This window comes from Manis pentadactyla, chromosome 2 (genome assembly GCF_030020395.1).
Source record: "Manis pentadactyla isolate mManPen7 chromosome 2, mManPen7.hap1, whole genome shotgun sequence".
Taxonomy (NCBI): Eukaryota; Metazoa; Chordata; class Mammalia; order Pholidota; family Manidae; genus Manis; species Manis pentadactyla.
In genome coordinates this window covers 130,691,663-130,718,334 of record NC_080020.1, presented here as the reverse complement: position 1 = coordinate 130,718,334, position 26,672 = coordinate 130,691,663, and the positions used below count along the sequence as shown (strand labels likewise).

The following is a 26,672-nucleotide window of genomic DNA, read 5'->3' as shown; positions in this document are numbered from 1 at the left end:
CCTCTCAAAGGTGTCCTTTTTCATGCTGTTTTTATTCTCCTTCTTGTTGTCATTTTTCTTTTTTAATCAGTTGCTATAGGTTAGCGATGGTGGTGTTTGGGATGTGTGGTAAAGGAATCCTTGTAAAGTGTGAGAGGTGAATTTCAGCCCCTCCTATTTAAGTTTCACTTCTCCTGACCTGTGCCCCTAGTTGAAGGGAGATGTATACTTGCTTATTCTGTATCTCTACTTTCCTCTATTATCCTAGACTGATGGATGAGGTTTACACCATTATCAACTTTCTCATTTTTTCTTGTATTGAAACATACAAGCAGGTGCTCTTTTTCATTATCATTTCGCTGAATGATTATCAAATGGGATTGCATTGCAAACTGGAATTTTGTGAACTGAATTATTCATAAGAATGAATTTCAATATACTGAGCATCAATTTACCATTGTTCTGAGCCATCAGCTAGGGTTTACAAATATTTTCCTTACAGGGAATTGTTGTTGCAATATTATTTGTTATGTGGGAATGTCAAATTGGTAAAGTTCTACTATTAATAATAGACCTATAGGTGACTGACAGGAACACTGTGCCTGCAAATCAACAGGCTTAGGTTTATCGGGTTTTCTTTTTAAAAGAAAAGCCTCAGAATTCCAGTTACAGGATTTACAGCACTTCAGTCTTACGCCCTATACAATCTTATGTTCAGAGGTTAATAAAATGAGATTAATCCAGAGATACTACATGTTGGGTTCTGTTCTTTTTTCCTTTCAAGCACAATACGGTAAATGATACACAGTATACACTGTGGAAAGAGGGCTTCTTGGAAACAGCCGACTCCTATGGAGGTTAGCTGCCATCCAGTGGCTGCAAGTATAACTCACTTGCCAAAGAGCTAAGGAAATGGCAAAGCGGACCCGTGTCTCATAAGGACAAGGGTTATCAGTAACTTACATTTACTGTCTCATGTAAACAAGAAAGACAGAATGATGGGGAAACTATTGAATGCATTAGTGGAAGAGAAGCCAAGTCTTCTCTTTTATAATTCTAAGCCATAAGAAACTTGTCCATACATTTAATGGGTTCTCTTTCAAAATTCCCCATTTAGAAACTTTGCCTACTTATATCATATAAACCAAACTAAATAATGAAGTAATTATAAAAGATAAAATAGATCTGACTACCGAGAAGATGGCACATTGAAGAAGCAAAACCAAAAAATTTGTACCAATCTCTAGAGAAGCAAAACATGAAATATATCCATATAGGGATCCCAATGTTGATAACAGTTACATAGTGAATCTACTTTGAATGATTTTGATCATTTTCTCTTATATAAAATATAATATTCTCTTATTTAAAATCCTTAACCTCTTTTAAACAGTTCTAATATAAATTTTTAAAATATACTTTTTGACCTTTATTATAAAAAATTAATATTTAATGTGAAAAACAAAAGAAAAATACATATCACCATAATCTGAGCATTAACATATATTCTGCCAGTCTGCTTTCTGAGAAATGCCCTAGCTCTCTATCTCCCGTTTTCTTAAAAAAACTTTTAAATATATATGTATATTTGCATATATACACACACATATAGATATATAAATATATGCATATATTATACCTTTATTTTTCATGTATAAGATACCATGAAAACTTTCTCAGTATTCTTCAAAATATGATTTAATTGTTGTATAACATATAGATAGGCCTTAATGTATTTAGCCAATACATTTTTTGTAACTTAGATTGGTTCCAGTATGTCACTATAATAAACAACACTGTAATGAATATCTCTGTGTACAAATCCTTGTATAGATCTCTGCTTATTTATTTCAATAAATTATTAGAAAAAAATGTATTCTCTAAAAATTATACCCTTTGGTTCCCATGAGAAAGTTTACTTTTGTTTCATCTTTGCCTACATGACAGGTGAGAAATGTTAAGTCACAGTTGTGCCATTGCTAGTATAATTTGCAAGTCTTTGACAATAGCAAAGCTGGCCATTTTTAAAGTATTTATTGGACATTTATAGGGTTTTGTGTGTATATATGTGTGTCTGTGTAAATTGCCCATTTATGCCTTTCCTACTTTTCTCCTAGTAATTTTCTCTCTACTGATTTGTAATTGCCCTCTTTAAGACTGGATAAAAATACAACACATACAAAAACTGAATATCTGCTTCAATGTTAATACTATACAAAGTAGAATTACAGAAGCCCTAAAGATTTGGACCAAGACAGGCACTTTATTTTTATAAAAGGTATAATCTGCTATAAATACATAGAAGCTATTGCTAAAAAACAGTATTAAAATAGAGTGAGCAAAACCTGTTAGAAGGACAGGCAACAGTAACAGAAAAACCATAAAAGAAAGATGTTCTAAAGAATGTTTTAGTAGAAATATATTACATCTTATACTCCCCAAACTATATTTTACAGTGCCATAGATGGTTAACAAAATTAATCACTTATTAATACACAGAAAACCTTACTTCATTGTGAAGAACAGAAATCACACAAGTCACAACCTCTCACAATCATGTTTAAATTGGAAATTAATCACAAAGGAATTTTATGACCCTCAAGTACTTTGAAGTTTAGAATTTTTTCTTTTAAATTACTGGAATCCTTGCAGAACTCCACATTGCAAACCCATGCCATTTGGAATATAACCGATCCCACTAAAGACTCAAGAGGTCTGATCAGCAGAGAGAGGAAGAGAGGGACGTGTGGATGTGCACCCAGCATCTGGGGAAGGCTGGGCAGACAGAGTCAGGACAGGGGTGCCCTAGTCAGGCTGAGCTGGCTGAACCACCCACGACCGGAGGAGGGGCACGTGATGCCTTGTGTGCACAGCTCTCGAGCCAGTCACCACCTAGAACAAGGCTTTAGAGGCTCCCAGGTGCGTGAGAGAAGGGATGGAGCCCAAAGATGGGCCCACGGTGGGAAGCAGAGGCAGGGGTACCACTAAGGGCTCCTCGTTCATTCCTTACCTGGTTCCCAGGCCCAACTCCAGAATTCTAGGTGGGTTCTATCAAGATTCCTCATGACCCTCTCCAGGAAAGGAGCCCCCTAATCTGGACTCACTCCATGCTACGGCTGAAAACAAAGGTCGGAGCAGACAGTAAGCACCCAAATGAGGAAACAAGGTCAGAAGGTAAAATACTGATCCAAAGCTCGTGGGCCAAGTATCTCCATGTTCATAACCCAGCAGTTTAAGTCCTCTCTTTAAGATACTTCTCCCATTCTTTCTCCTAATCCTTGACTCTCAATTCCTTCACCCTCTGACTCACAACTTGCCTCCTCTAAGAAGGATGCCCTGACTGACACTATCTCCTGACACTGAATATTCTTCTACCTAGAATTCAACCCTTAAGCCTTTTATTATTTTATTCATATCTCTTTCTGTTTTGCTTTGAATTCAAAGCAGGTGCCAATGTGTATAGATACATCCACATAAGAACCCGAATTACTGTGTTTAAATTTAGATTTATAAAAGCAAATGTTTTCTCATTTACATGTCATAATTTAAATTGTTCACAGAAAAAAAATGGATTCCAATTAATAATGAAAAACCATGTTTTGATGCCTTAGAAAACAGGAACTTCCTAATAAAACATTTAATATGTTTAAATTTTAATATTATAGAAGACTTCTGTGTTTCTTAAGGTTCTTTTTGGATTGCAAAGCACAGAAAACCACTTATAAACACAGATGTTAAACAGAAATTGCAATGACCACCTGTTAAAAATGGCAAGACAAATTTTACCCAAAATACTGCAGTAGAGAAGAGACTGCAATACAGAACTGAGGTTAACTCCAAATGCAGCAAGGGAGGCTCAGCGTTTACAGCCAGCAGGCAGGGGTCAATGGACAGAAAGTTACTAAGAGGAACTTAATTGATATCAAGGGTGGGGGAACTCTCCCTATGCTGGCCTAGCTTGATTCTTGCAAAAACTGGGCATAAAAGGCCAAGGCCTGGGCCAAGGACGAGGCCTAGTCAAAAAGAAGTTTCAGCAGAACCTGACTAAAGTTTGGTCAAGGGGGAGTCCAGGTCACAGCTGATGGGAGGTCAAGAATAAAGGAGCAAATGAAAACCTGGCTCAGCAGCTGCTCACTCAGCCTCACAGGAAGTGCCGCAACCGCCGCACACTCCAGCGGCTTTAGGGGTGCGCCTGACCCTACAGTGGGCCGCTCCAAGAGCAGGGAGCATTCTCCATAACCAGGCGTCCTGCCGTTTTGATAACTCAGCAACCTTCTCCCTCACCTTCTGTTTCTACTCTTCCTATTACTACCTCAATCAACCAGAGCTCCTGGCTGGAAACAGCTGAAATCGACTCTAGGTACAGGACAGGAAAGGAACGGATCGGAATGATCCTTTCAGAGGTCCACAGAATAGACAGGAAGACCGGAGGATCAGGCTCAACAGGTAGGTGGGAACCAGGAGAGGCTGGAGGTCAGAAGATCAGCCAAGATCACAGTAAACTCTTAAATATATGCATTAGTCATTCTTTAAAATCTGTCTCCTCAGGCAAGAGAAACAAAAGCAAAAATATAGTAAGGGGGACAACATCAAATTTAAAAAGCTTCTGTACCACAAAGGACACCAAAGACAACCTACTGAACAGGAGAAGGTATTTGCAAATGATATATCTGGTAAGGGGCTAATATCCAAAACCCATACAACTCAATAAACAACAACAAAAAAATCAAACTAAAAACAAACTATCCAATTAAAAAATGGGCAGAGGACCTGAATAGGCACTTTTCTAAAAAAGACACACAAATGGCCTACAGACATATGAAAAGATGCTCAACATCACTAATCATGAAGGAAACACAAATCAAAACCACAATGAGATACCACCTCACAACACTCAGAATGGCCACTACCCAAAAGACAAGATATAACAAGTATTGATGAGGATGTGGAGAAATGGAAAACCTCATACGCTGTTGGCGGGAGTGTACATTGGTGCAGCAACTATGGAAAGTAGTAATGAAGTTCCTCAAAAAATTAAAAATAAAAATACCATACAAGCCAAAATTCCACTTCTGGGAATTTACACAAAGAAAATAAAATCACTAATTTGAAACAATCTATGCACCCCTATGCTTATTACAGCATTATTTACAATAGCCAAGATATAGAAGCAACTATGTGTGCACCATTGGATGAATGGATAAAGATGTGATGCATATAAACAATGGAATGTTAGCCATAGAAAAGAATGAAATCTTGCCATTTGCAACAACATGGATGGACCTGCAGGGTATCATACTCAGTGAAGTAAGTCAGACAAAGAAAGACAAATACCATATGATTTCCCTTACATGTGGAATCTGAAAAACACAACAAACAAATGAAACAGAAATAGACTCATAAACACAGAGAACAGACTCTAAGTTGCCATGGTGAGTGTGGTGGGGAGGGGGAACGGAGGGTGGGGAGCAGGTAACAGGTGAAATAGGTGAAGGGAATAAAGACTTACAAACTTCAAATTACAAATTTGTCACAGGGATGGAAGTACAGCATAGGGAATAAAGTCAGTAACATTGTATCTTTGTATAGTGACAGATGCTAACTATGCTTAAGATGGGCATTTAATAATGTATAGAATTGTGAGTCACTATGCTGCACATCTGAAATCAATATAATACTGTGTATCAACTATATCTCAATAAACTTTTTAAAATGATCAGCCAGGCTCCCACTGTGAGGAATGGTCTCGACATGCCTTCACTCTCAGCCCTGCCTCAGCTGCTGCCACAAACAGACTATAAATACCCTTGAGTTTGTATCACTCCCTCCAGATTCCAAATCCAAGGCCAGACCAGGACCCCGATAGTGCGGTAGCCGTAGGAATGGAGCTGAGACAGAACTGACAGACCCTGGTGGCTGAGTAGAAATTGGGTATAAGAAGATCTGAAGGAGATGCTAAAATGTCCCATCTGGACAATGCAGGAAATGGTGAAGCTATTATCCGAGATGAGTGATACCCGAAGATGAGCGGTTTACGAGGAAGCTGATGAGTTTCGCTTGGGGGCAAGTTGAATGTGAGGTATCTAAAAAATACTCGCGTGGAAATGTTGCAAAGGAAAGTTGGAAATGTAAATCCAAATCTCAGAAAAGAGAGGGGCTTAAGGCTATGGATTTGGGAGCCATCAGCATAAAAGGGATGAGATGTAAATCAGCTCCCCACAGACAAGGTGGAAGGTGAGATGAGGGCTGGATTTGGGGCACCAGATGAGTGAGTTCACTGTGTGAGCAGAGAGAAAGGAGCAAATGACAGAAACGAGGGAGGGGGCGCCAGCTGGAGAGCTGAGAGGAACGAATTGGAACGCAAAGAAAAAAAATTTCCAGAAAAAAAAAGAAGCCGAGGGTGTTACAGCTCCATCCAAATGCCCGCCCCTCAGCGACTGTCTGCCTAAACCACGGCGCACGGCATACGGGAGGAAAGGGGCGCGGGGAGGCCTCTGCATCCTGCACAGGCGATCTCTGTGGACACAGTATTCGGAGAAAACAGCCACGGTACAGAGCAGGGTGCTGTAGGCCACTCTTGGTGTAAAAACGGGGGAACCCACAGATGCACCACTGCACGCGTATTTGCTCATCCTTTCAAAGACAAACAACAGAAAAATACACCAAAAACTGAAAATCAGAAAGTTACTTCCAAGTAGAGAGTAGGAAAGAACAGGGGGGCGAACAGAGACGAAAGCTATTATTCTCTGAACGCACTATGTTTAATAGTTTTTCATTATTATGGTTCAACACATAATCATAGGACACAATGTATCAAAATTTTTTTAAAGAGAAATCCCTAAAAATGTAAAATAAGTTGAAAAAGAAATGGCCCTGACCATATCTCAAGTTGGTGGCTTAAAACAAACAGAAGAATTATTTTGAGCAACTTTAAAATGTATAAACGAATACGCCACATCTCTCCCAAACACACCTGGGGCCTCACAGGAGGCAGAAGTCACTATGCCTCTCTTCCTACGTATCGTGCAAAGCTTCTGCTCTGCTCTCACTCTTAACACCTGAAAGGTGGAATCTTACAAGATCATTTTTTCCAACCTCTTCACAGGACAGATTAGGAAACTGACCCCTGGAGAGGTTAAGTCACTTCCCCCAGTTGATGGAGGCAGGTGGTACCTGGCCAGGACTAGACCTCAGGGCTCCTTGCTCATGGTCTTCATGTATTATCTGAAGGCAAAGAGTTGGTCTAAGATTCTCTAGTAAGAAGTGATTCTGCATCCTGCTTTGGCCTTTTCCTTAACATCTGACATATCCAGAGAAAGAAAAATTATCAATCCGTTGCATTGTACAACATGGTTAAACTTCTACAAAATGGAGGAATTTTCAATTATGTAAATGCAAAACCTTCTCAGCAATACCTCACTGCTTTTTGTCTGTTAAGTGGTTTACCTAGCTTTTGAGAACTTACAGGAATCCTCCTTCAAGTCCAAGGTAATCATAAGCACACTTTGTCCTAGATTAGCTTAAAACCAACACAAGGGAATGCATTAGAATTGTGAAAATAATGCTTTGTGCAAGAAATTAAGAGTCAGCCATCTGGAGGGGGGTTTTGCTTTTGATTTTTTTTAAGAGTGCAATTACAGTCAGTGTTACCTGATAAAGTGATTTCATCACCTATGAAAAATAACATTTATAAGTTCCACATAAAATATACAGGTCTGATTATATAAAACTTTAAAGTATTTTGTGAAAAATATAATATTAAAATTCAAATTTTGCTTCAATTCCTCAACCTCGAGCAGTATGTCACTGAAATATCTTTTGGCTTCTCCACAAGATGGGGCTAATCTCCATGCAGTGCTATTGCTAGGGAGGAATGCATTGGTATTTTGGAAATGTTTGATTATAAAAACGTCACTCACATTAGCAGATTTGATAGCATGGTTCACTAACAGCAACTCTAGAAATTAATTAAGATCCAGGATAAATACTTTTAGCGCTATATGAGGAGCTGTCACCTCTCAGATGTAACTTCCCAGTTACACCTTCAGTCCCACTGATTGGCATTTCCTTGGCCCCTGCTCTTCGCAGAAAAAAAAGCCATGCCAAGAGTCAGGGGTCTTCAGAAGATTTCATTAGCTCATGAGGAGCAGAAAATCTATTCCAGCCTCACTGGGTGATGGGCAAGGAAGAAAAGTAGAAAAACAGGGAGAAGACCCAGTAACCTTTGCTGAGCAAGGCCTGCGTGCCAGGAAGCCTCTACGTGCTTCATCTCATTGGGTTCCCATAGCAACCCTACAGGGTAGCTCGATTCTCCCTATCCTACAGAAGAGGAGGAACTACAGTTTTGGAAGCATCTCACTGTGGGTCACCCAGCTGGAATGCAAGGGTCGGTCTGATCGAAAAGTCTTCTTACTTTCATACCACATAGAGGTCAAGTAGACGTTTGTGACCCTGCATAAAAAGCTGGGATTCACATGGCTCAGTCTTGCTGCCGAGTCCTATATAAAGTATCAGAGTCCTGGAGCCAAGTGTGGCTTTAAAAATTCTTATTATTACTTGTGTATCTCCATGAATATGAAAGGCATTCCATTCATACCCACAGTGATGTTTCTCCAGAGCCCCTCTTCCACATCCCAGAGTTGTTCCAGGACTTCTCACACACAGACCTTCCACAGTGTTGTGTGTCCCCTCGCCCCTCCTCCTATTCCCTTCCCTAGTCTGGCTTAATCCTTCCCCCTTTCTTGCCTCTCTGGTTTATCGCCAAACAGGCAGCTCCAAATTCTCTTTTGAGGGTGAGGGAATCATCACAGACCTTTTACACTGATGCCCTGGGTTTCAGCCCAAGCCAAATGGGATTCAGACGCATCTGGATACCTGCAGACGTGAGAAATGAGCTGGGGATGTCCTCAGGAAGACTGATCCATAAGAGCTGGGTTATTTACATAAGGATTTTAGGGGGTTTTCTCTCCTTTCCCTTATTTTGGCCAATGGAAAAGGAAGATCCACAGAAGATGGCACAGAATCTCAGGGGAGAGTCAGGGTGGGAAGATCAGAAAGGCAAACTCTCCCAGGTAATATTTCAGGCCCCAGAGTGTGGCTCAGACTTGAGGAAGGCACTGCACATGCACTCTATGGGAATTCGGTGAGAACTGAGGGGAAGCTGGCACAGCTTTGATGCACAGGGGGCCAAGGGTCATCCTCCATGAGAAGAGGACATCAAGCACCTTCATGCACAGATGCACCACAGCTTCAAGTCTGTGGATCTGCAGGGTAGGCTGGCAGGCTGGAGACCCAGGGAAGAGTTGATGCTGCAGCTCAAGTCTGAAGACAATCTGAAAGGAGTATTCCCTCTTCCTGGGGGACCTCCACCTTTTTTCTCTTAAGACCTTCAACTGATTGGATGAAGCCCACCCATTTTATGAAGGGTAATCTGCATCACTAAAATTCTGCTGATTTAATCGTTAATCTCATCTAAGACATATATTCCCATCAACATCTGCACTAGTGTTTGACCAAATATCTGGTTCTGTTCCTAGCCAAGTTAACACATAAAATTCACTGTCACAGTAGTGCTGAAAGGTGCTAGGTTCTGGTAGTGAGGCATCTCTCTTGGTTCTTATAACCTCCCTCAGCCATTCCAATAACAGGCAAGCACACTCAGGCCACAGCACCTTTGCACATGATATTCTTGCTCTGTGGAACCCCATTTGCCAGAGAGCCACATGATTCTCTCAAGTCCTTTGAGACCTGGTTCAAAAGCCCCCTTATCAGTGAGGCAACTTCTGACCACTCTATATACAATAACAAGCCCCCCATTCCACCTCCAGAGGGTTCCAGCCCCCTTGCTTCAATGATTTTTGTCCACAGTGTCCATCAGCAGCTGACACAGAAGGGAGGCTAAGGAGGGCAGGAACTTGGTGTTCATTCCTGCAGCCCAGTACTTAGAAGAGCACCTGACTCACAGCAGGTGCTCAATAAATATGTGTGGCATGAAAATCCAAGTGATTTGACCATCAGTGGTCTAAGAAACACACTTCTGAAGTTGAAAAGGAGGCCCCCATTTATCCAGCTGTTGGAGAAACCCGAAAGCTATGTTTTCTAATCAGCTTTATCAGTAATAATGTGTCAATACTTTGATCTCCATCAGCCTTTCATCATCTTGATCTCTCAGTCCTTCTGGGTTACGGAGGGAGAGGGGAACAGTGTTTAGAAAGGAATGAAGCATATGCCCACATGCACAGCAAGGAGAGTCTGGCTTCCATGCCTGTCCTGGCTCCTGCACCTTTCTCAGATCCAGCATGACCCCGGCCCATTCCGGCCCACTCCCTTCTGCTTTAGCTGGGTTAGGTTTCTTGCGACCCAAAGAATCCTAACCCACACATGATATACCTACTGTGTAACTACTTCCAGGAATCCTGCAGGAAGCATTTACTAGAAAACCTATTAAAATCCATAACCAATATTTTTTCACTTCCTGTGAGCAGAATCTGGGGAAAACACACTAAGCAAGGTCACCAAGCCCCACACGTCCACATGCCCTCCTCCCTCAGCATCGCCTATCTCTGCGGCCCTGGACCACTTTTCCTGCCCCAGCTGCAGCTGCTGCCTCAAACTCTGCTGGTGTTCCCATAACCAAATCTGGGTGGGCACTGAGCGCCTTCTCATAGCCACGGCCCGTAATATCTCTTGCCTCACAGCCAGACTGCATGCCGCTCGCCTCCACACACCTGGAATCTGCTTGCCGCCCGTAATGCACAAGCAGATGAGCAGGGTAATTAACGTCAGTGAAGCAAGCCTTCACCAAGGGGAAAGTAGAGCATGAAATAAATTCTCTCTTCCTTCCCTCCACTGGTCCGTCTTAGGTTCATGTGGCCTCACAGCAGACAGTCCCACTGGACTGCTACCTGGCTGTGGCCTGGAAATACCACACCCTCACACTGATTCTCCCTCCTTCCCTTCCTGACTCTGCTCTACCCCCATGCTTGCTCCCCTGGAAATGCACCCCTAATGAACCGGTAACGCAAATCCATGCCTCTGGCTCTGCTTTTTAGGGAACTCATTCCAAGATGTTCCTAATTGAAATGGGGTCTTTGGTGAACTTAGAAGCTGAGCATGGTAGAGATGAAATATTCCTGGCTAGTTTTCTTTTTGGCAGCTGAAAATGATATAGGACACTATAGTAACCAAAACACAAGACATAAAACAAGTGATCCCCTGCAGTGAATTAGACTAAGAGTTGCTTTAGTAACATATCACCCATCCATTTCTCACCAGAGAAAGATCCTATTAGCAAATAAACTAAATTTGACACATCATTACCCACCAACTATGAGAGAATTGAATAAGATGCCTCAGTAGGACTCCTCAAATAATGACTACTTCTGCCTGGAGAAAAACGAACATAAGGATGAACTGTATAAACCCTTCACGTGACCACCAAACCCAAAAAAAGCCTAATTCAAGGAAGCCACTTCCTGGGCAGCCAGTAGGTGGCGAGCCTTAACCATTTGTTGGCTTCTTTACCTAATTACAAATTCCATCTGGAGCTGGCTCTGTTCTTAATTTGGTTGATAAGATTTGCTATTTTTGACAAACTGAAATTTATTTGTGATAATCTAAAGATTTAAGAAATACTAAATTTTAAAAAGTTGCAAATTGTTTTATTGTAGATAGAGTACAAAGTAGGATACATTTAAATCCCAGAGAATGTTCTCCTTGTCCATTCACTGTGTGTGTTTTGTTACCACTGCTCCCTTAGCCTCCTGTTCTTGAGAGTAGGCACTTCAGAGTGCTTGATGAGGCTTTCGGTTCTGTTTTACTTTAATTTGGGGAGGGGGGTGTTTGCTATTTACACAAGGCATTTTGATAACCAAACCCTTTCCTAGAACAGCATTTCTCAAATGAAGTCAGAGCAGAAAGTGGGCTGTGTATTAAGTGGGGTCACAGGAGACCCATGGGACATAGAAAGCCAGGCAGCGGAGGGGGTGCTGCTCGCAGGATGGGAGCAGAAGCATCAAGATATTGTGATAACAGCCTATCTATATACTATAATTATTGTGAGAAATACTTTATAATGAGCCATTACAGCTTCACAGTAAGAGAGTCATAAAATAATTTGTTATAGAGCTATACAGTGGAATTCTACACAGCCACTACAAATCACATAAAATAAGCCTTTTAATGGAATTGGAACATGTTCATGATTTGTTGTAAAATGAAAAAAAATATCGGCTACCAAAAGAGTATGAATCTATTTATATAAAAAATAATTTAAAATGAAAAATAATTACATGTGCATATATGGAGGGGAGAGAGACTATTGACAGTGATTATTCCTGAGACTGAGAGGTAGGCTCACAGATTAACATTTATGTTTTTGCTTATCTCATTTCCTAGGTTTACTTTTGTTTTAATTTTATTTTAATCACTACCGTTACTCTCTACTAGGCTCTGTTCTAATCACTTCACAAATATCAACTCACACTATGCCTACGAAGTAGTTACCATTATTAGCCCATTTTTATAGATTAAAACATTGAAGAACTTATGAAAAACAATTCAGCTGAAGTGTCCTTAGTGATATAATAAAAACTGTAAAATGCATCAAATTCAAGATTATTCTCTTTGTTAAGTGAAACTGTAAACACTGATCACAAAGAACTCTAACTGGCTGTTGAGCAAAGTCAAGGGGAAAAGTTTTGCTGAGAATGAACAGCAGAAAGAATGCTTAGAATCTTACTACACTGATGGACAGTGACTGCAATGGGGTATGGAGGGGACACGATAATATGGGTGAATGCAGTAACCACATTGTTGTTTCATGTGAAACCTTCATAAAGTGTATATCAATAATACCTTAAGAAAAAAAAAGAGAAAGAATGCTTAAAGCTGCAATATGAGAAGCTGGTTTGATCTCAATTTTATAAATATGTAAATTGAAAAATAAAACAGGCTTATTTGTTTGGTATCTTTGTGTTTTTAATTATTTCAATACTTGGGTTCAAGGAAGGAATGCAGTATTTCTCAATTCAGGTAAGATTGAGAGCAAACGCAAAGGAAAGAAGAGAAAAAAGAAAGAAGAGAGTGGGTATGTGTGTGATTGCATGTTTCATAAGTTAGCCACAGTTATCAATTATTTAGGTGATGTTCTTGACGTTGGACATCTGTGAAAAGTTACCTCATACTTTTTACACATTTGATATAATGCTTCAAGTGTAATGTTTCATCAAAAAACTTTTCATAAGAAATTCATAGATCAATAATTCTTTCATCAAAAGGTAACTTAAATTCAACTACAACTTTTTAGGACATTATTGTTGGAATTGGCTACTGATGAAAGATTAAAGAACAATTTTGAAAATACAGTATAATACCACTTGCTTCATTTTGGAAAAAGTTCAAAATGAGTATCTTGAATTTGCTAAAATTCCTTTAAAATTTAAAAATTTTAAGTTAAAGTTATTGTCAACATTCCTCTGCAAAAGAGGGGGTGTGATCTAACAAGTAAGAAGCAAGCTCATTTGTCATCCTAAAAACTTTACATATGAATATGCATGGTATTGATTTAAAGGATGCATATTAGGCACTTCATATAGAAACTCATCATTTCACTCATGATTTATTCTATTTCATTGAAGTTGTGGAACCACCAAAGGTTACAAGTATATAAATTAATTACCCACCCAAATGCATACTTTCAATGAAAGTGTGAAATTTTTGTATTTATTTTTATTCCAAAGTTATGTTTTTGCTGATTATATTTATTTAAGTATAATTTTATGTTAAACTTGTTAATAACTAGAATCCATCAAATCTTAATAAAAATTTAGGCCAGTATTGTGTGTATAAAAAAAAATTTAAAGCACAGAGAGGTGAAGTTGCCCACTCGAGGTCACACTAATGAGTGGTATGGACAGGATTCAGACCCAGCAAGACTGGCTCCAGTTTCTGTGTTCTTAACTAATAAAACAAGAGAAAAACCAATAAAAAGTATAATGAAAAAGGAAGGAAGGGGAGAAACTGCCACAAGGGAACTATACACATTCGCTTTAAAAAACTTAAAAATCATTGAATGACTCTACAGCTTTATTATTAAAGGGAATCTCTTGTTTAAAAAAGGAAAAGGAAGAAATGTAAACTGCAAAACAGATAGCAGACATTGAAATGGTTAATCCTGAATCAATTAACTGAAGGAATCCAGAAACATGCAAATAAAATGTCTGAGGCTCTTCTGATTTTTTTTCAAAATACTTCGCACCAGCAGCTCCCCTTTCAGAGCACAATAGGGGTCAAGGGGCTGGATTCACTTCATCTACCCTACAAGCCTGGACTTTGCCTCCCTAGAGCATGCCTCAACCTGACTAGTAGGAAAGCCCTATTTATTTATTTTTTAACAAAGTAAAAAAAAAAACAATGGTAAAAGGGGAAAATGGTGTCAGGCCCAGCTGAGAGTATGACAAACCTTGACTGTTAGTTCATGTTCTTTAAGCTGGTCTTTTTCAAGACCAAGGGCTGAAAGTGAACACGTGAGGTCTGTGTCAGCCGCACAAACCAACGACACAGTATACCCAGACGGCTTCTCTGCTCAGCCCTGGTAAGCAGGCTGATGCCGGCCTGAATTACTCTGTTAACTACATGCGTGCTTTTCAGGTAGACCCAGACCCAAGGGAACAGGGTAGAGGCCTGGGGGAGAAGAGGAGGTGGAAGGGGAGGCAGAGACTGAAAAGAGAGGGTGTGACGAGGAAGCTCTTTACTTTCCTGCTACAGGGGTTCATGTGTTCAGGAGGGGATACAAACATATCTAAAAGCACACGAAGCCTAAAACAGGAAGAGAACAATTTCTTTCTTTTCCTGCCCTTCAGTGCAGACTTTAGGCAAATATATGTCTTCATCTCTTAAAAACACGATCAGGATTAAATTTTGTACAGAAGTTGGAGTGTCATATGTAACAAGCATTAAGCAAAATCCTTTATTTCACTGCAATATCCTCCAGTACACAAATAAGGAATTAATAGGCTTTTTAAAAAAGTAATCTTAATATAAATAAAGCAAGTGCTTCTTAGGAGCTGAGAACCTAAACCCAAAAGGCTGCAAAGCAGTGTCATAAAAAAAGCAGTGTCTCACAAAGAATCCAACAAAAGTTCATTTTGCCCCTTCTGCCCACCCCCTTACCTACCTTCCAGGAAACAGGTATCTTTTAAACAGTCAAGAACTAAATTGTTTTAAACTAATATTGTGCGTGTCACCACAAGTGCGAAGTCTTGTTAAAAGGAGCTCTCTCCTCCTTTACAGAATGAAGCGTTTGTCTGGTATGTGTCCACAAAGACTGGCGTGGTGGTGCTTGCTAGCTGAGCTGCAGAAACAGGAACTGTTGAGCTGCTGAGCAGCTGTGAACTGCTTGGAATTCTTCAATACCCCTTGTTCTGCCTAAAATGACTGATTATCCTCCTCTTCCCCATGGGCATACTAATCCCACCATGTCCCTCAGACCCCAACCGAAAAGTCTGCCATATTCCCAATTACCCACAAAATCGCACATGGCATATTTAAGAAATCTTGAGAATGTGCATATCACTATTTTAAAAGATCATTTGCACCTAATCTTTGGTCTTTCACCTTTGACAAAAATGCATACAAATTTTAACCCAATTTCTTTGCACTTCCTAATTTACTAGTGATGGGTCGGGCCCTGTTTTATTTCACTTCGGTGTCAACAGCCTAAAAACTTGACTTAAAAAAAAGCCTGTTTCTAAGAAATTCCACTGCAAGAATACGTATTCATATGCCAGGGATTGCCTTGTAACAAAGCTGTACTTATGTAACACACTTAACGAAGAATTGCCAAGTTATTGGTATTCATGTCCATCTAATGTTATTTCTTGATGTTAAAAGAGATCGAGAAGGTAAGACTACATTATTAGCCATTTTTAAATCTTTTTAATAAGATTTAAAACATCAGCTCATGAGGCATATATTTTCACACACAGTTCCAAGACATAATTAAAACTCCCAAGGCAAATCTTAATCAGGTGCACCCCTCCTAAACCACCTATCACCACAGAAGCAGCTGGCAGTGACCCAATTTCTTGTTCAGATGCCTTAATTATCCCAGAAACACTAAAGCTCTTTTTTGAGAAGTGGAAATCTATTTCTGTTATTCATTAACACCCTTAAAGCATATATATGCCAATAAAGGGCAACGGGAAGTCATAAACACAGGGTGTGATTAACATCCTCAATGAATAGCCAATGGGCACCTACTTCTTTCCTTAGTGTGCCTGTCTACACATGCTGAGCTTTAAAATGGAGAATCTGGAAGTCTAACAAAGATAAAATTAGGTCCCAAAGCCATCAAGAAGTTAATGAACAAATGCAATCACAATACAGATGCTACAACATGTTCAGAAAGAAGTTAAATACACTGTTTTTATTACTCCCTCTAAAGATTCTCTTTAAGAAGGTGGAATGTATTTTAAAGGTAAGTTAAGTGACTAGAGAGATTTCTCATTTTTCAGTTTCTAGGTCTACATAAGCCTGGGAAGTGGGCACTAAATACCCATGGGCCCTGAGATTAACTCTCAGCAAAAAGGAAACCAAACATTCCACCCACTCTGTAAAGGTGACTAAATACAGATTACATAGGATTTGGTTTTACAAAAAGACTATTCAGTTAATAAACATTTTTAATTGCCTAGTATACTCGCATTGGGCTAGAGATAGGCATAGGTGTTACTCCTAACAACATAAGGACATAAATAAAATGAATCTTATAGTCCACCCTCAAAAGGAGTTTTAAAAGCATGAGCATGGCTGTAAAAAGATTTTCTTCATGCATGGTTCTGAGATCAGCTTCACTAATTTATAGTCACAAGCCATACATGCCATGAGATCCCCAGAAGCCAGCTGTGATGTGCTGGCCTCTGGAGAACTACATGAACCTGGCCTGAGCTCCCATTCTGTGCCCTCCCCAAAAGGCCAGCAGACCCCAGGGAACTTAAGGGTTCAGGATCACGCCCAGCTCTAACCTTCCTCCTCTAGGGTGGGATGTGGGGGGTACAAGTGGATACAGCCCGTTGCTTAAATGCCAGGGAAGAAGGTGACTCAAACAGACCTCCTCAGAAGTTAGCAGGGGGATGGACCATGACATCCGTGAACTATGGACATTCTCACTCTCAGGCTCTCTGCTCATCCCTGCCTGGGAGACCTCTCAGTGATTCTTGCACTAGACATGCCGAGGCACCAGCTCCAGGCATCCGCAGCCTTCCTTCCCAGGCCTCCCTGCCCCCTCCACACCTCACCTACCCATGGGACAGCAAACCTGCTGTCAGCAGTCCTCCTGGGTCATTCGGGCTTTCCCCGCAGGCCTCACTTCCTGGCTAGAGTGGCGTAACGGAGCTCGTTTTTCCCAAAGACCACTTCCTCCCCAAAAGGAACTTGACCACTGAGATCACTAATTATTTACATTGACCTTCCTGAAAAAGTACCATCATTAATTCTGTGATAGCCAAAAAAGGAGGATACATTAGAGAAATACAGACCTTTAAAATCATGACTATAAGAAACTTCAGCAAACAAAGAGTAGAATACTGTTGTAAAATGATTCATTGCACACCACAGGTATGAAGAGATACCTAACCCCAGACACAACTACTACAAATAATCAAAGCCCGATATGACACAGAAAATAAGCTTATCCTAGTCCTCAGCATTATCACTATAGAGAAGCCCCCACAGGTCTGACAGTCCTCCACTTACATGCGTAGGTGGACCAGGAGTCCTGACCTGGTTGGAAAGGAGTGACAATGTGACAGCTCTTCACCTGGCTCTGCCTCTTTGCTCCAAGACTGCCACTCGGCTAACTCCATCTGCTTGTCTGGTACCATGAGCACGTTTGCCTGTAACATTTCTTCTACCTGTGTGGCTAGCCATCCGCTTCCTTAGGTTCTCTTGGAACAGCTGTGCAGACTCACTGCCACAGCCCATCCCGCAGCTGCCATCAGACGCAAGTGGCAGGGTGCCCGGATCTGTGCAGGCAGACTGACCACGTTCCAGAAGCTCCCAGGCTTGTCATCAGACGGGACTCTGAGGGGCTGATGGTGGCCACTTTGAGGCTTTGTCCCACACTGACCCCTCTGTCTTCTGTCCATGCCATGATAATCACATGCATTTTGCACTGCGTCCATTTCCATTTTAATCCCTTGTTAAGATTTTCAGCAGTGTTTTCCATGCTTATTTTCCCAATGAGATGATCAACTTTTTTGCCTCAGTTTTTGTGTAAATGGAGATCATGACAGCACCCACCTCACCGGGTATGAGAGGGATTAGCTGAGATAACTGCACGCCATCTAGTGTCTTAGCTTACTTGCCACAACAAAGCATCACATGCTAAGTGCTTAGCAGGAATTGATTTTCTCAGTTATGGAGCCTAGAAGTCCAGGATCAAGGTGTCAGCAGGTTTGGTTTCTCCTGAGGCTTCTCTCTCTAGCTTGCAGGCGGCTGCCTCCTTGCTGCGTCCTCACAGGGTCACCAGTCCATCTCTGTGTGTCTGTGTCCTAATCTCTTCTTATAAGGACACCAGTCACATTGGATCAGAGCCCACACGTTTCACTTCATTTAACTTGAATTACCTTTGTAAAGACACTTTCTCCAAACGCAGCCACATTTGGAGTTGCTAGGGGTTAAGACATCAGCATAGGAATCTGGCTAGGATACAGTTCAGCCCATAACACAGGGTACGCAGTCAACTGTGATACTTATCAAAACCAGCCCTGTCCATTACACTGACATCTTTTTACTAACAAAGCCTGTGGGCTTTCAGGAGGGCATGGTCCTTTTCTTCTCTCTCAGCAATGACCCTCAGGGCCCTCACTTATCCCCAGTCACCACTGCCTCCTGCCTCCTTCCACCTCCCACAGTGGCCTCCTCCCCATGCCCTTCTCTGCCCTCTCCTTGGCTGTCTTCCCCACAGGCTGTCAGCTCCACACATGAGCAAGGACTCTTACCTGTCTGCTCCCTAATGTCCTCCACCAATCCCCAGCACAGTTCTGACACGCCCACCTCTTTGGGGGAACAGTGCCAGAATCAGTGATGACTGCTTCCTCTGAGCTGGCCTTGCTCTGTATCTTCATAAGGAACAATACCGTGGACATTTCAGGACAGCAGTGTATCACAGACTTTTACTCTTTACCCTAGGTTGAGCAATGTTCAGAAGTGGCCCACATGGCATTCAGCTCTCCAAGAATAAGATTTTTTTTATTTTCCCCAATGACCAAGCATTCCAAGGAGCTCCACATCCACTCCCAGGGGTCAGACACAGAAGGCTTTGCTCGCATCCCATAGCCAAGCCCTGTTGGCCCAACCTAGAGGCTGCTTCCAAAAAGAAAGACATGCTGAGTCTTCACATTACTTCCCAGGGGCAGACATGTTGGCCCATGGGAATCTGATCATAATTCCATGATCCCACCTGGGGTAGGTACAACAGCAGGCTTTCTCTAAATGGACTCACTGAAATAGCATATAACCTTTGGATAGCTTCCTTGCAGGAACATGACAAGCATTATGAGTTCCCTCTCCTTTCTCAGTATGTATGATCCATCATCTGTAAGACAAGCCCACTGATTTTATTGTAAGTAACTCAAAAGCAGTAAGCAATGACCACAATTCGTTCATCTCACTTGGACCCCACAAAAATGTCATTAATTGTCCAAAAAAAAATAGTGTTAGGAGTGTTTCAGAATTGTAAAGGGGAATTTGAGAAAAGGGCCTCCCAGACAGCATTCAATAAACATATTGTAGAAGGGAAGAAACAAGGAGGGAGGCAGGGAAGAAGAGAGAGAAGGAAGAAGAGGTAAAGAAAGGAAGGGAAGGAAAATGAGGAAAAGAACAATGGTTATATTGCCCAGTGCTCTCGGACGGCATTTTAAACGGTAGGTACTTAGCTAAGTGCTTATTGTGCTGAAGGGACAGCTAAGTATCTTATAATGCCACCTTTCCTACCCCAGCCCCACTCTCCATATATTTTCTCTAGAGAGGAGTAAATGCAAAAAGAAAGCATTGTTTGCTCAGCAGATTCCAGAACCACCAAGCCACACAGGGGAGGTGGCAGGGGGCTGGGCCTGTCCCCTGGAGGAGGTGCAGACTCAGCCCCCCACCCCCACCCCCCCCACACACACACGGTTGGATGCTGGCTTCCTGTCAGGACAGTGCCTCAGCAGCCAGGGACACCACAATACTCTGGTACACAATTCACTCTTGAAGTGAAGCTATTGGTTTTTATTCATAAGCAAAGTAATGAGTGAACAGTTCCAGCTTTTTCTCCCCCCTCTGTTAAAAGTAGCACTAGAAAGTTAAAGCCAAATGCAAACAGGAGAGAGGTATAAACAATCAGCCACAGAGCTCAGTGCCAGGAAAGAGCTTAGCATGACTAAAGGAGAAATGTAACAGGTAAACTTCCTCCTAACATTTCTTCTGTAGCAGGAACCAATTCCTCGAAACATCCATGCTCATAGCAGCCTTTTTCTAAGGCTGATACTGGTCTCAGATTTGCCATTACCTGAACTTGGGAGAAAAGCAGGGGACCCCTGCCTCCCCAGAGGATTTTAAGGTTCCGCAGAGGTCACATTTCACAGATGTAACCATTTGCACGCTACATACTTTGCTTTGGTGTCTACTTGTTTCTATTTTTTCCTAAATAGTGCAACCCTGATGAGGGTTAGGAAAATGATTCTGTGTAGGAAGCAGCACTGAACCACGCACTTATTTCATTCTTGCTGCTCTTCACGTTGATCTGGGCATGGTCCTCCACTACTTTCTATTTCTAATTTATGTAAAGTAGGGCTGCTCACTTAGCTGAAAGACAGAACACAAGCAGCAAAATAATGTTTACAGGGAAATGACCTGTGTGCACAGAAAAGAGAAAATATTTACCAAACGATGCTAAGTTTGTCTGAGGAGAGGAAAGCTGTCTGAACATTTAGGGGTCATTAGTCTTCGAAATTTTTTTTTAACTACAAAATGCATATATACGTATTATGTATTTGCCTATTTATTTATAATTCATAATTAATATAATTTGTTTTTAAATGTATAATTTCAGATGTTTAATATACATTAATTTATAAATATATAAATATATTTTATCATACGTCTATCCTCCTTAATGACACCAGTCAGAGATAACTGGTATCAATGTTTTAGTATATGTCCTTTTCTTCTATTTTCTATACATATTTACATACTTTATTTTTATAAAATTGGAATAATATTGCTTTAGAGACCTTTTTTAAATCTTAAAGCAAGCATAATTAATAGAACATAAGAACATGGTATAAGGCTGAGAGCCATGTTTTATATCCTTACAGGGTAAAATTTGATAAACATGTAAGATTATATGACATTAATTTTAAATTAAGACAGAAAAGTCTTTAGTTTATTGGTATTAGACATAGAAATGCCATCTGTCATTTCAAGGACTCTAATTTCTTTGACAGAAAATGGGGGACTCAATAAAAAGGCTAAAAAGGAAAAATGAGATTTGTCCTAATGATGCACAAAATAGATATATTAGAAATTCCAAATATTTATGACATATAAATTACATGAAAATAACATTAATGAGTCTACCATGAGAAGATACTCCCAAGAATTAGCTCATTTTGAGTAAGGTATTTCCAACAGAGAGGGGGAAAACATTGAAATATTACTCACATAAACTATATACATTACTCTTAAGTAAATAAGTATAAATTTATGTTTATTACATCATGACAGGGTACCTATTTTACTGACTAGTACAATAGATGCCTGTAGTTATATAGCTATAGATGGTACAAATGAAAAATACATAAATAGAGTCTCCCTTGATGGTAAATGCAAATTTTAAGTACTTGGAATTTTTTTTTTCACCCCACAATATTCGTTGAAGAGAAAGAGAAAGAAACAAGCCAAATGAAGGGAACGCTGATTTAAATGCACAGAGCAGGCCTCCCGCCGTTTCTCACCTGCTGTGCACCGCGGGCGGGCGGGGGGGGGGAATAAAAGGCAGAAGGCAGTGGGGCTTCCTCTGAACACCAGCCCTCTCCCTCTCTCCAAGGGCACTAAACCTTTGCTTTTGTCCAAACCCAGACGCTAACGAGAGCCGGTGAGAATAGCCAACGCACTGGACACAAAAGCAGCCTCGCCACACCTGGATATCTGATGCTCGCCGTGGGTCAGCGGTTGCTTGGGTCCACGTCGTGACACCAAGGCTTTTCCTCAAGCTGAAGTAAAGGAAAGAGGTAGTCCCTGAACGTATTGCTCTTGCAGGGTCCAAGGGGGCCCTGGTGGGCATGACTGACACCAAAGAAAAGCCTGCGCAGCTCAGAACCCAGCCACCGCAGCCCTGCAAGCCCCGGACAGCACCTCGGACTTCGGCTCGCACGCACAGAGGACGCCCGCCCCGCCGCGCGCCCCGCGGATTCCCTCTCCGAGCGGCCCCTCCGCCGCGCATGCGCCGCGGGCGACGGGGCGAGGCAGCAGCGCGGGCGGCGCGCGCACAGTACCGGCTTGTCCATGACGCCGCGCGACGGCGCTCCTCCGGGACCCGGGCCGGGGCGGCGGGTCAGGACCCCGCGGTAGCCGGCGTCTCCCGCGCGCGCTGCTCCCCGGCGTCCGCGCGGCTGTTTGCAGCTCCGCGGTTGCCGTGGCGACGAGCGAAGCTCCGCCTGGACCCGGCCCCCTCCGCTTGCTCCGCGCGCGCGAGCGCCCCCGGCCCTCAGCTGGCCCGTCCGCGGCTGGCCCGTGCACAGGTGGCCCGTCCGCATCTGGCCCGTCCGGGCTGGCCCCGCAGCCCCGAGGCCGAGCCTCGGCCGCCCGTGCTGGGCTGTGCCCCCAAGGAGTTCGGGCGGTCTCAGCTGAATGGGACTTCTAACAGCCGTGTCCGCTTCTTTGGAATTTGTTTGCGGAATTTTATGTTTCTAGCTTCAGGAGAAAACACTCAAAATGAAATTCAGGCAGTTTCAACTCTAACTCTCACGTCTTCCCAGTCTTGACGCAGAGTTAGGTTTCTCTCAGGGCTTCCTCGTCTGGTACCTTCACAGCTCATTCTTCAGCCGAGAACTCAACGGAAATTTTCAACCTTGAGTTTTAACCTGAAGGGGACAAAGAGAATATCCTAAATTCTGATTACCCGGCAGAACAATACCTGCTTGACATATGTGAAGTTCCCAGAAACTTTGCTTAACTTAAAGGACTTTCCAAAGAAGACTATAAATACCTATTTCATATCTGCACTCTCCTCTCATTGGGACTAGCACTGCGCATTAGAAATATAATGGGTGCCAACATGTGTAAGTTTATATTTTCTAGGAGCCACATTTTAAAAGTTAAAAAGAAACTGGTAAAATTAATTTCAATGATAGGTTTTGCTTAACCCAATATATCCAAAATGTTCTTTAAGTATATTATCAATATAAAAATTATCCATGAGATAATTTACATTCTTTTTATTGTACTTAGTCTTCGAAATGCTAAGTGTATTTTACACTAACATTACATACATCAATTCCAATTGGCCACAATTTCAAATGCTCCATAGCCAATGTGGCTGGTGGCTACTGCACTAAACAGTGCAAGTCAACTAGACTATAAACTCTAGGAAGAGAGCCCCAAATCTCTGTGGGAGGAGAGGATTGCATCTGCTCAGGAAGGCTACTAAATATCCATAATTCAAACAGTTGTCCCAATTCTTATAGGAAAAAAAATTCTTAAGTTGCATAAGCTCTAAAAATTGCAGTAACTAAGAAAATTGTACATGACTTCTTTTTGTTTTTTGTTTTTTTTTTTTACTAGTAAAAGATTTTTTAGAGAAATTTTAGGTTTACAGCAAAATTGAGCAGGAAGAAAATGACATTTTAACTTTCTGAAAAATTTGTGGTCAATTTGTGTAACTCTGCCTTACAAAGGGCATCTTTGCCACACGATGCCTACCTGTTAGCCTAAAGAAAATGCTGACTTGGGACTCAAAGTAACTGGTTCCATCAGCTCCTTCTTTCTTGGGGACCACAAAGTGTCATCATCCTGCCTCTCCTATTAGCATTTTGTCAGAGCTAATTGTGTACCCTAATAGAATTTAGAACCAGGCCCTCAAAATAGGAGTTATTCTCTTAATAGAAGTGAAAACTCAGCTTGACCGGGGAAGGCAGCTCCTGGGAAGAAGGGGGTCCATACTGGTTAAATTTGAGAAGGGGACTTGAGAGCTTATACTTTTCTAGGTGATTATTGTGCATAAACTCATTTTATCTTAAAACACCCTCTAAATGTGTCCATTATCATAATGCCCTATGTTACAGGAGACACAGGGAGAGATGAGGTAGCTTGTCCAAGGCCACGATCCGAAAGAGTGGAATGATTTTTGTGATATCTGGGGACTTGGCTGCCTGGTGCCTAACCTCTGGACTATACTGAAATGGCAGAGGTAAGGAAGATGACAGGGTAGGAGGAAGCAGGTCACCTCCAAGGATAGTGGCATACCAGCACATCTGGCTGATTTCAGAAAGAAAGCTAGGGAGGGCTGTACAACACAGAAAAGACAAGTAGTGATTCTACAGCATCTTACTACACTGATAGACAGTGACTGTAATGGGGTATGTGCTGGGGACTTGATGATGGGGGAATCTAGTAACCATAATGTTGCTCATGCAATTGTAAATTAATGATACCAAAATTTAAAAAAAATTTTTTAAAGCTAGGGCTAATACAGTCGATACAGTCCTATAGTTTGTTGGTCTGTGCTATCTTGGGCAAAATTGTGAACTAGACACTTTTGTCTTTGGTCTTCCCTTTCTGCTAAAAATTCTGCTTCACTTCCAGAGCATTCAGGATTCTCAAGCTAGAGCAGATTTCCTTGGGTCTGGCCTGAGTACCAGAACTTCCCCAGCCATCGCAGTCCACAGCCTCCTGCCCTGGGCACCACCCTCAGAGGACCCCCTTCTGGCTTCCTGGCTAACATTCTACATAAATTCCAGCAGTTAGTAGTTGTTGGACCAGTAGCCATCTCAGCCAGCCTTCCTGCTCCTCCCATAGCCAGACTCTAAACTTGACCTTCTGGAGATGGAGTCAGCTCCGTGACAGGGACCCTGAGTGAGACGACAGAGTGGCAGGGATGATGCTTGAGCTGAAGGACACTACAGGTTCCTTCGACTCTGCCTGCTCTGACCGTGGCTGTAAAAGATACCCACAGTCAAGGAATTGGGCTAACACAATTCAGTTTCTTTCATTTCTTAAAAAAAATTTAAACCTCAAACTAAAGCCCCTATTTAAATAAGAGGTGCATCCTTGGTGCCTCTGTTGCCCAGCGCACAGTGAGTGCACATAAAATAGCTCTTTATTTTAAGACCAAAGGAATGAACACGTGGGGATTTATGTATTGGCCACCCACACAGAATCAAAGACATCGAGACTACTTACATAGAATCATAAAATTTCAGATCTGACAAAGATGATCATTTTATGAAAAAGAATAAAGACAAACTTACCAGAGGCTACATAGCTGTTTATTAACTAATACCAAACTAGAAACCAAGTGGTTTTTGTACAGCTTTAGAATATATTTCAAGACTTAAAAATCATATGTTTCCTTCTCCAGGTCTGATTTTCAAAATCACAATGCTTTACAGGGCTCTGTCAGCAATGCAGCATTCCAGGAAACTGATTGTATTTGTCACTAAAATTATATAATAGTAACTTTTGCTAATTTACACACACACAAAAGAAATAGATCAATGGATAGAATTTGATTAACTGTTTCACTTCCATAATTTGGGGGGAAATTTTTGATGCCTGTTATAAATTGTGGGCTAGCTAGCCACAATAGACAGTGAAGGAATTCTTAGCTCAACAAATCAATATTAATTCAAATTGTAAAACTTGGCAGTGGGAGGAGTCACTGTCGATTGGCTAACCCACCCACATTTCAATTACATTCTTCTTTGCCTACCTCTCCTACACATGCAGGAATGGTAAATATTTCCCAGGCTCCCTTGCAGTTATAGGTGGCTTTCTAACATGGTTCGGGCTGATGAACCTTAAAATGACAATCTACTAGGGCCCCTGGGAATTCTTTTGCTTTCCTCATGAAAGAAAGTGATTCAGCTGTCCCATTCAAACTTTATTCCAGCTGGAATGTGATCAGCATGCCTAAAGCAGTGACAATCAGCCATGTTATGACTCTCTGAGTCAATTCAAGTGGCTATAAACAGGGTGGCTTATTGTAACCCAGGGAAGAGGAAATCCCAGGGCAAAATACCTCTAAAACCAAAATCAGTCAAAGAGACAAATAAAGTTTAAAATCTGTTTATTGCTTACAAACTGCAGTCCAGGCCATCTCTCTTTCCTCCTCCAGCAGAAACAAAACCAGCCCTCCCCCTCACTTCTCAGGTTCAGATAAGCCCTCTGTTGCCCAGGTAATTACCCATTGATATGGAGATAAACATGTCTCCACCCCTGAAGAATGCCTGTTGATATGCAGATGCACTAAAGCCAGGCAAGATATTCTGGAAATATTACAATTTTCCCCACTCTTATAAACAACACAAATTTATTTCTCATGGTTCTAGAGGCTAGAAGTCTGAGATCAGGGTGCCAGCCTGGTCTGGTTCTGGCGAGAGCTCTTTTCTTGAGTGCCCGCTTCTCACTATGTCCTCAGACAGAAAGGCAGC

The 26,672-nt window shown here is 41.6% G+C and overlaps 1 protein-coding gene across 2 annotated transcripts in view; it reads right to left on the bottom strand.

The window, feature by feature from the left end:
* The window catches only part of DNAH5 (dynein axonemal heavy chain 5), a 257,848-nt gene extending 235,055 nt beyond the window's left edge, over window positions 1-22,793 (bottom strand). The window contains exon 1 of one of the 2 annotated variants that reach the window (XM_057496308.1): window positions 22,518-22,793. In XM_057496308.1, the coding sequence (XP_057352291.1) occupies window positions 22,518-22,778 (261 nt within the window). In that variant the 5' untranslated portion in view covers window positions 22,779-22,793. The other variant, XM_036896717.2, reaches the window with a different exon arrangement.
* Between the last annotated feature and the right edge of the window lie 3,879 nt (window positions 22,794-26,672).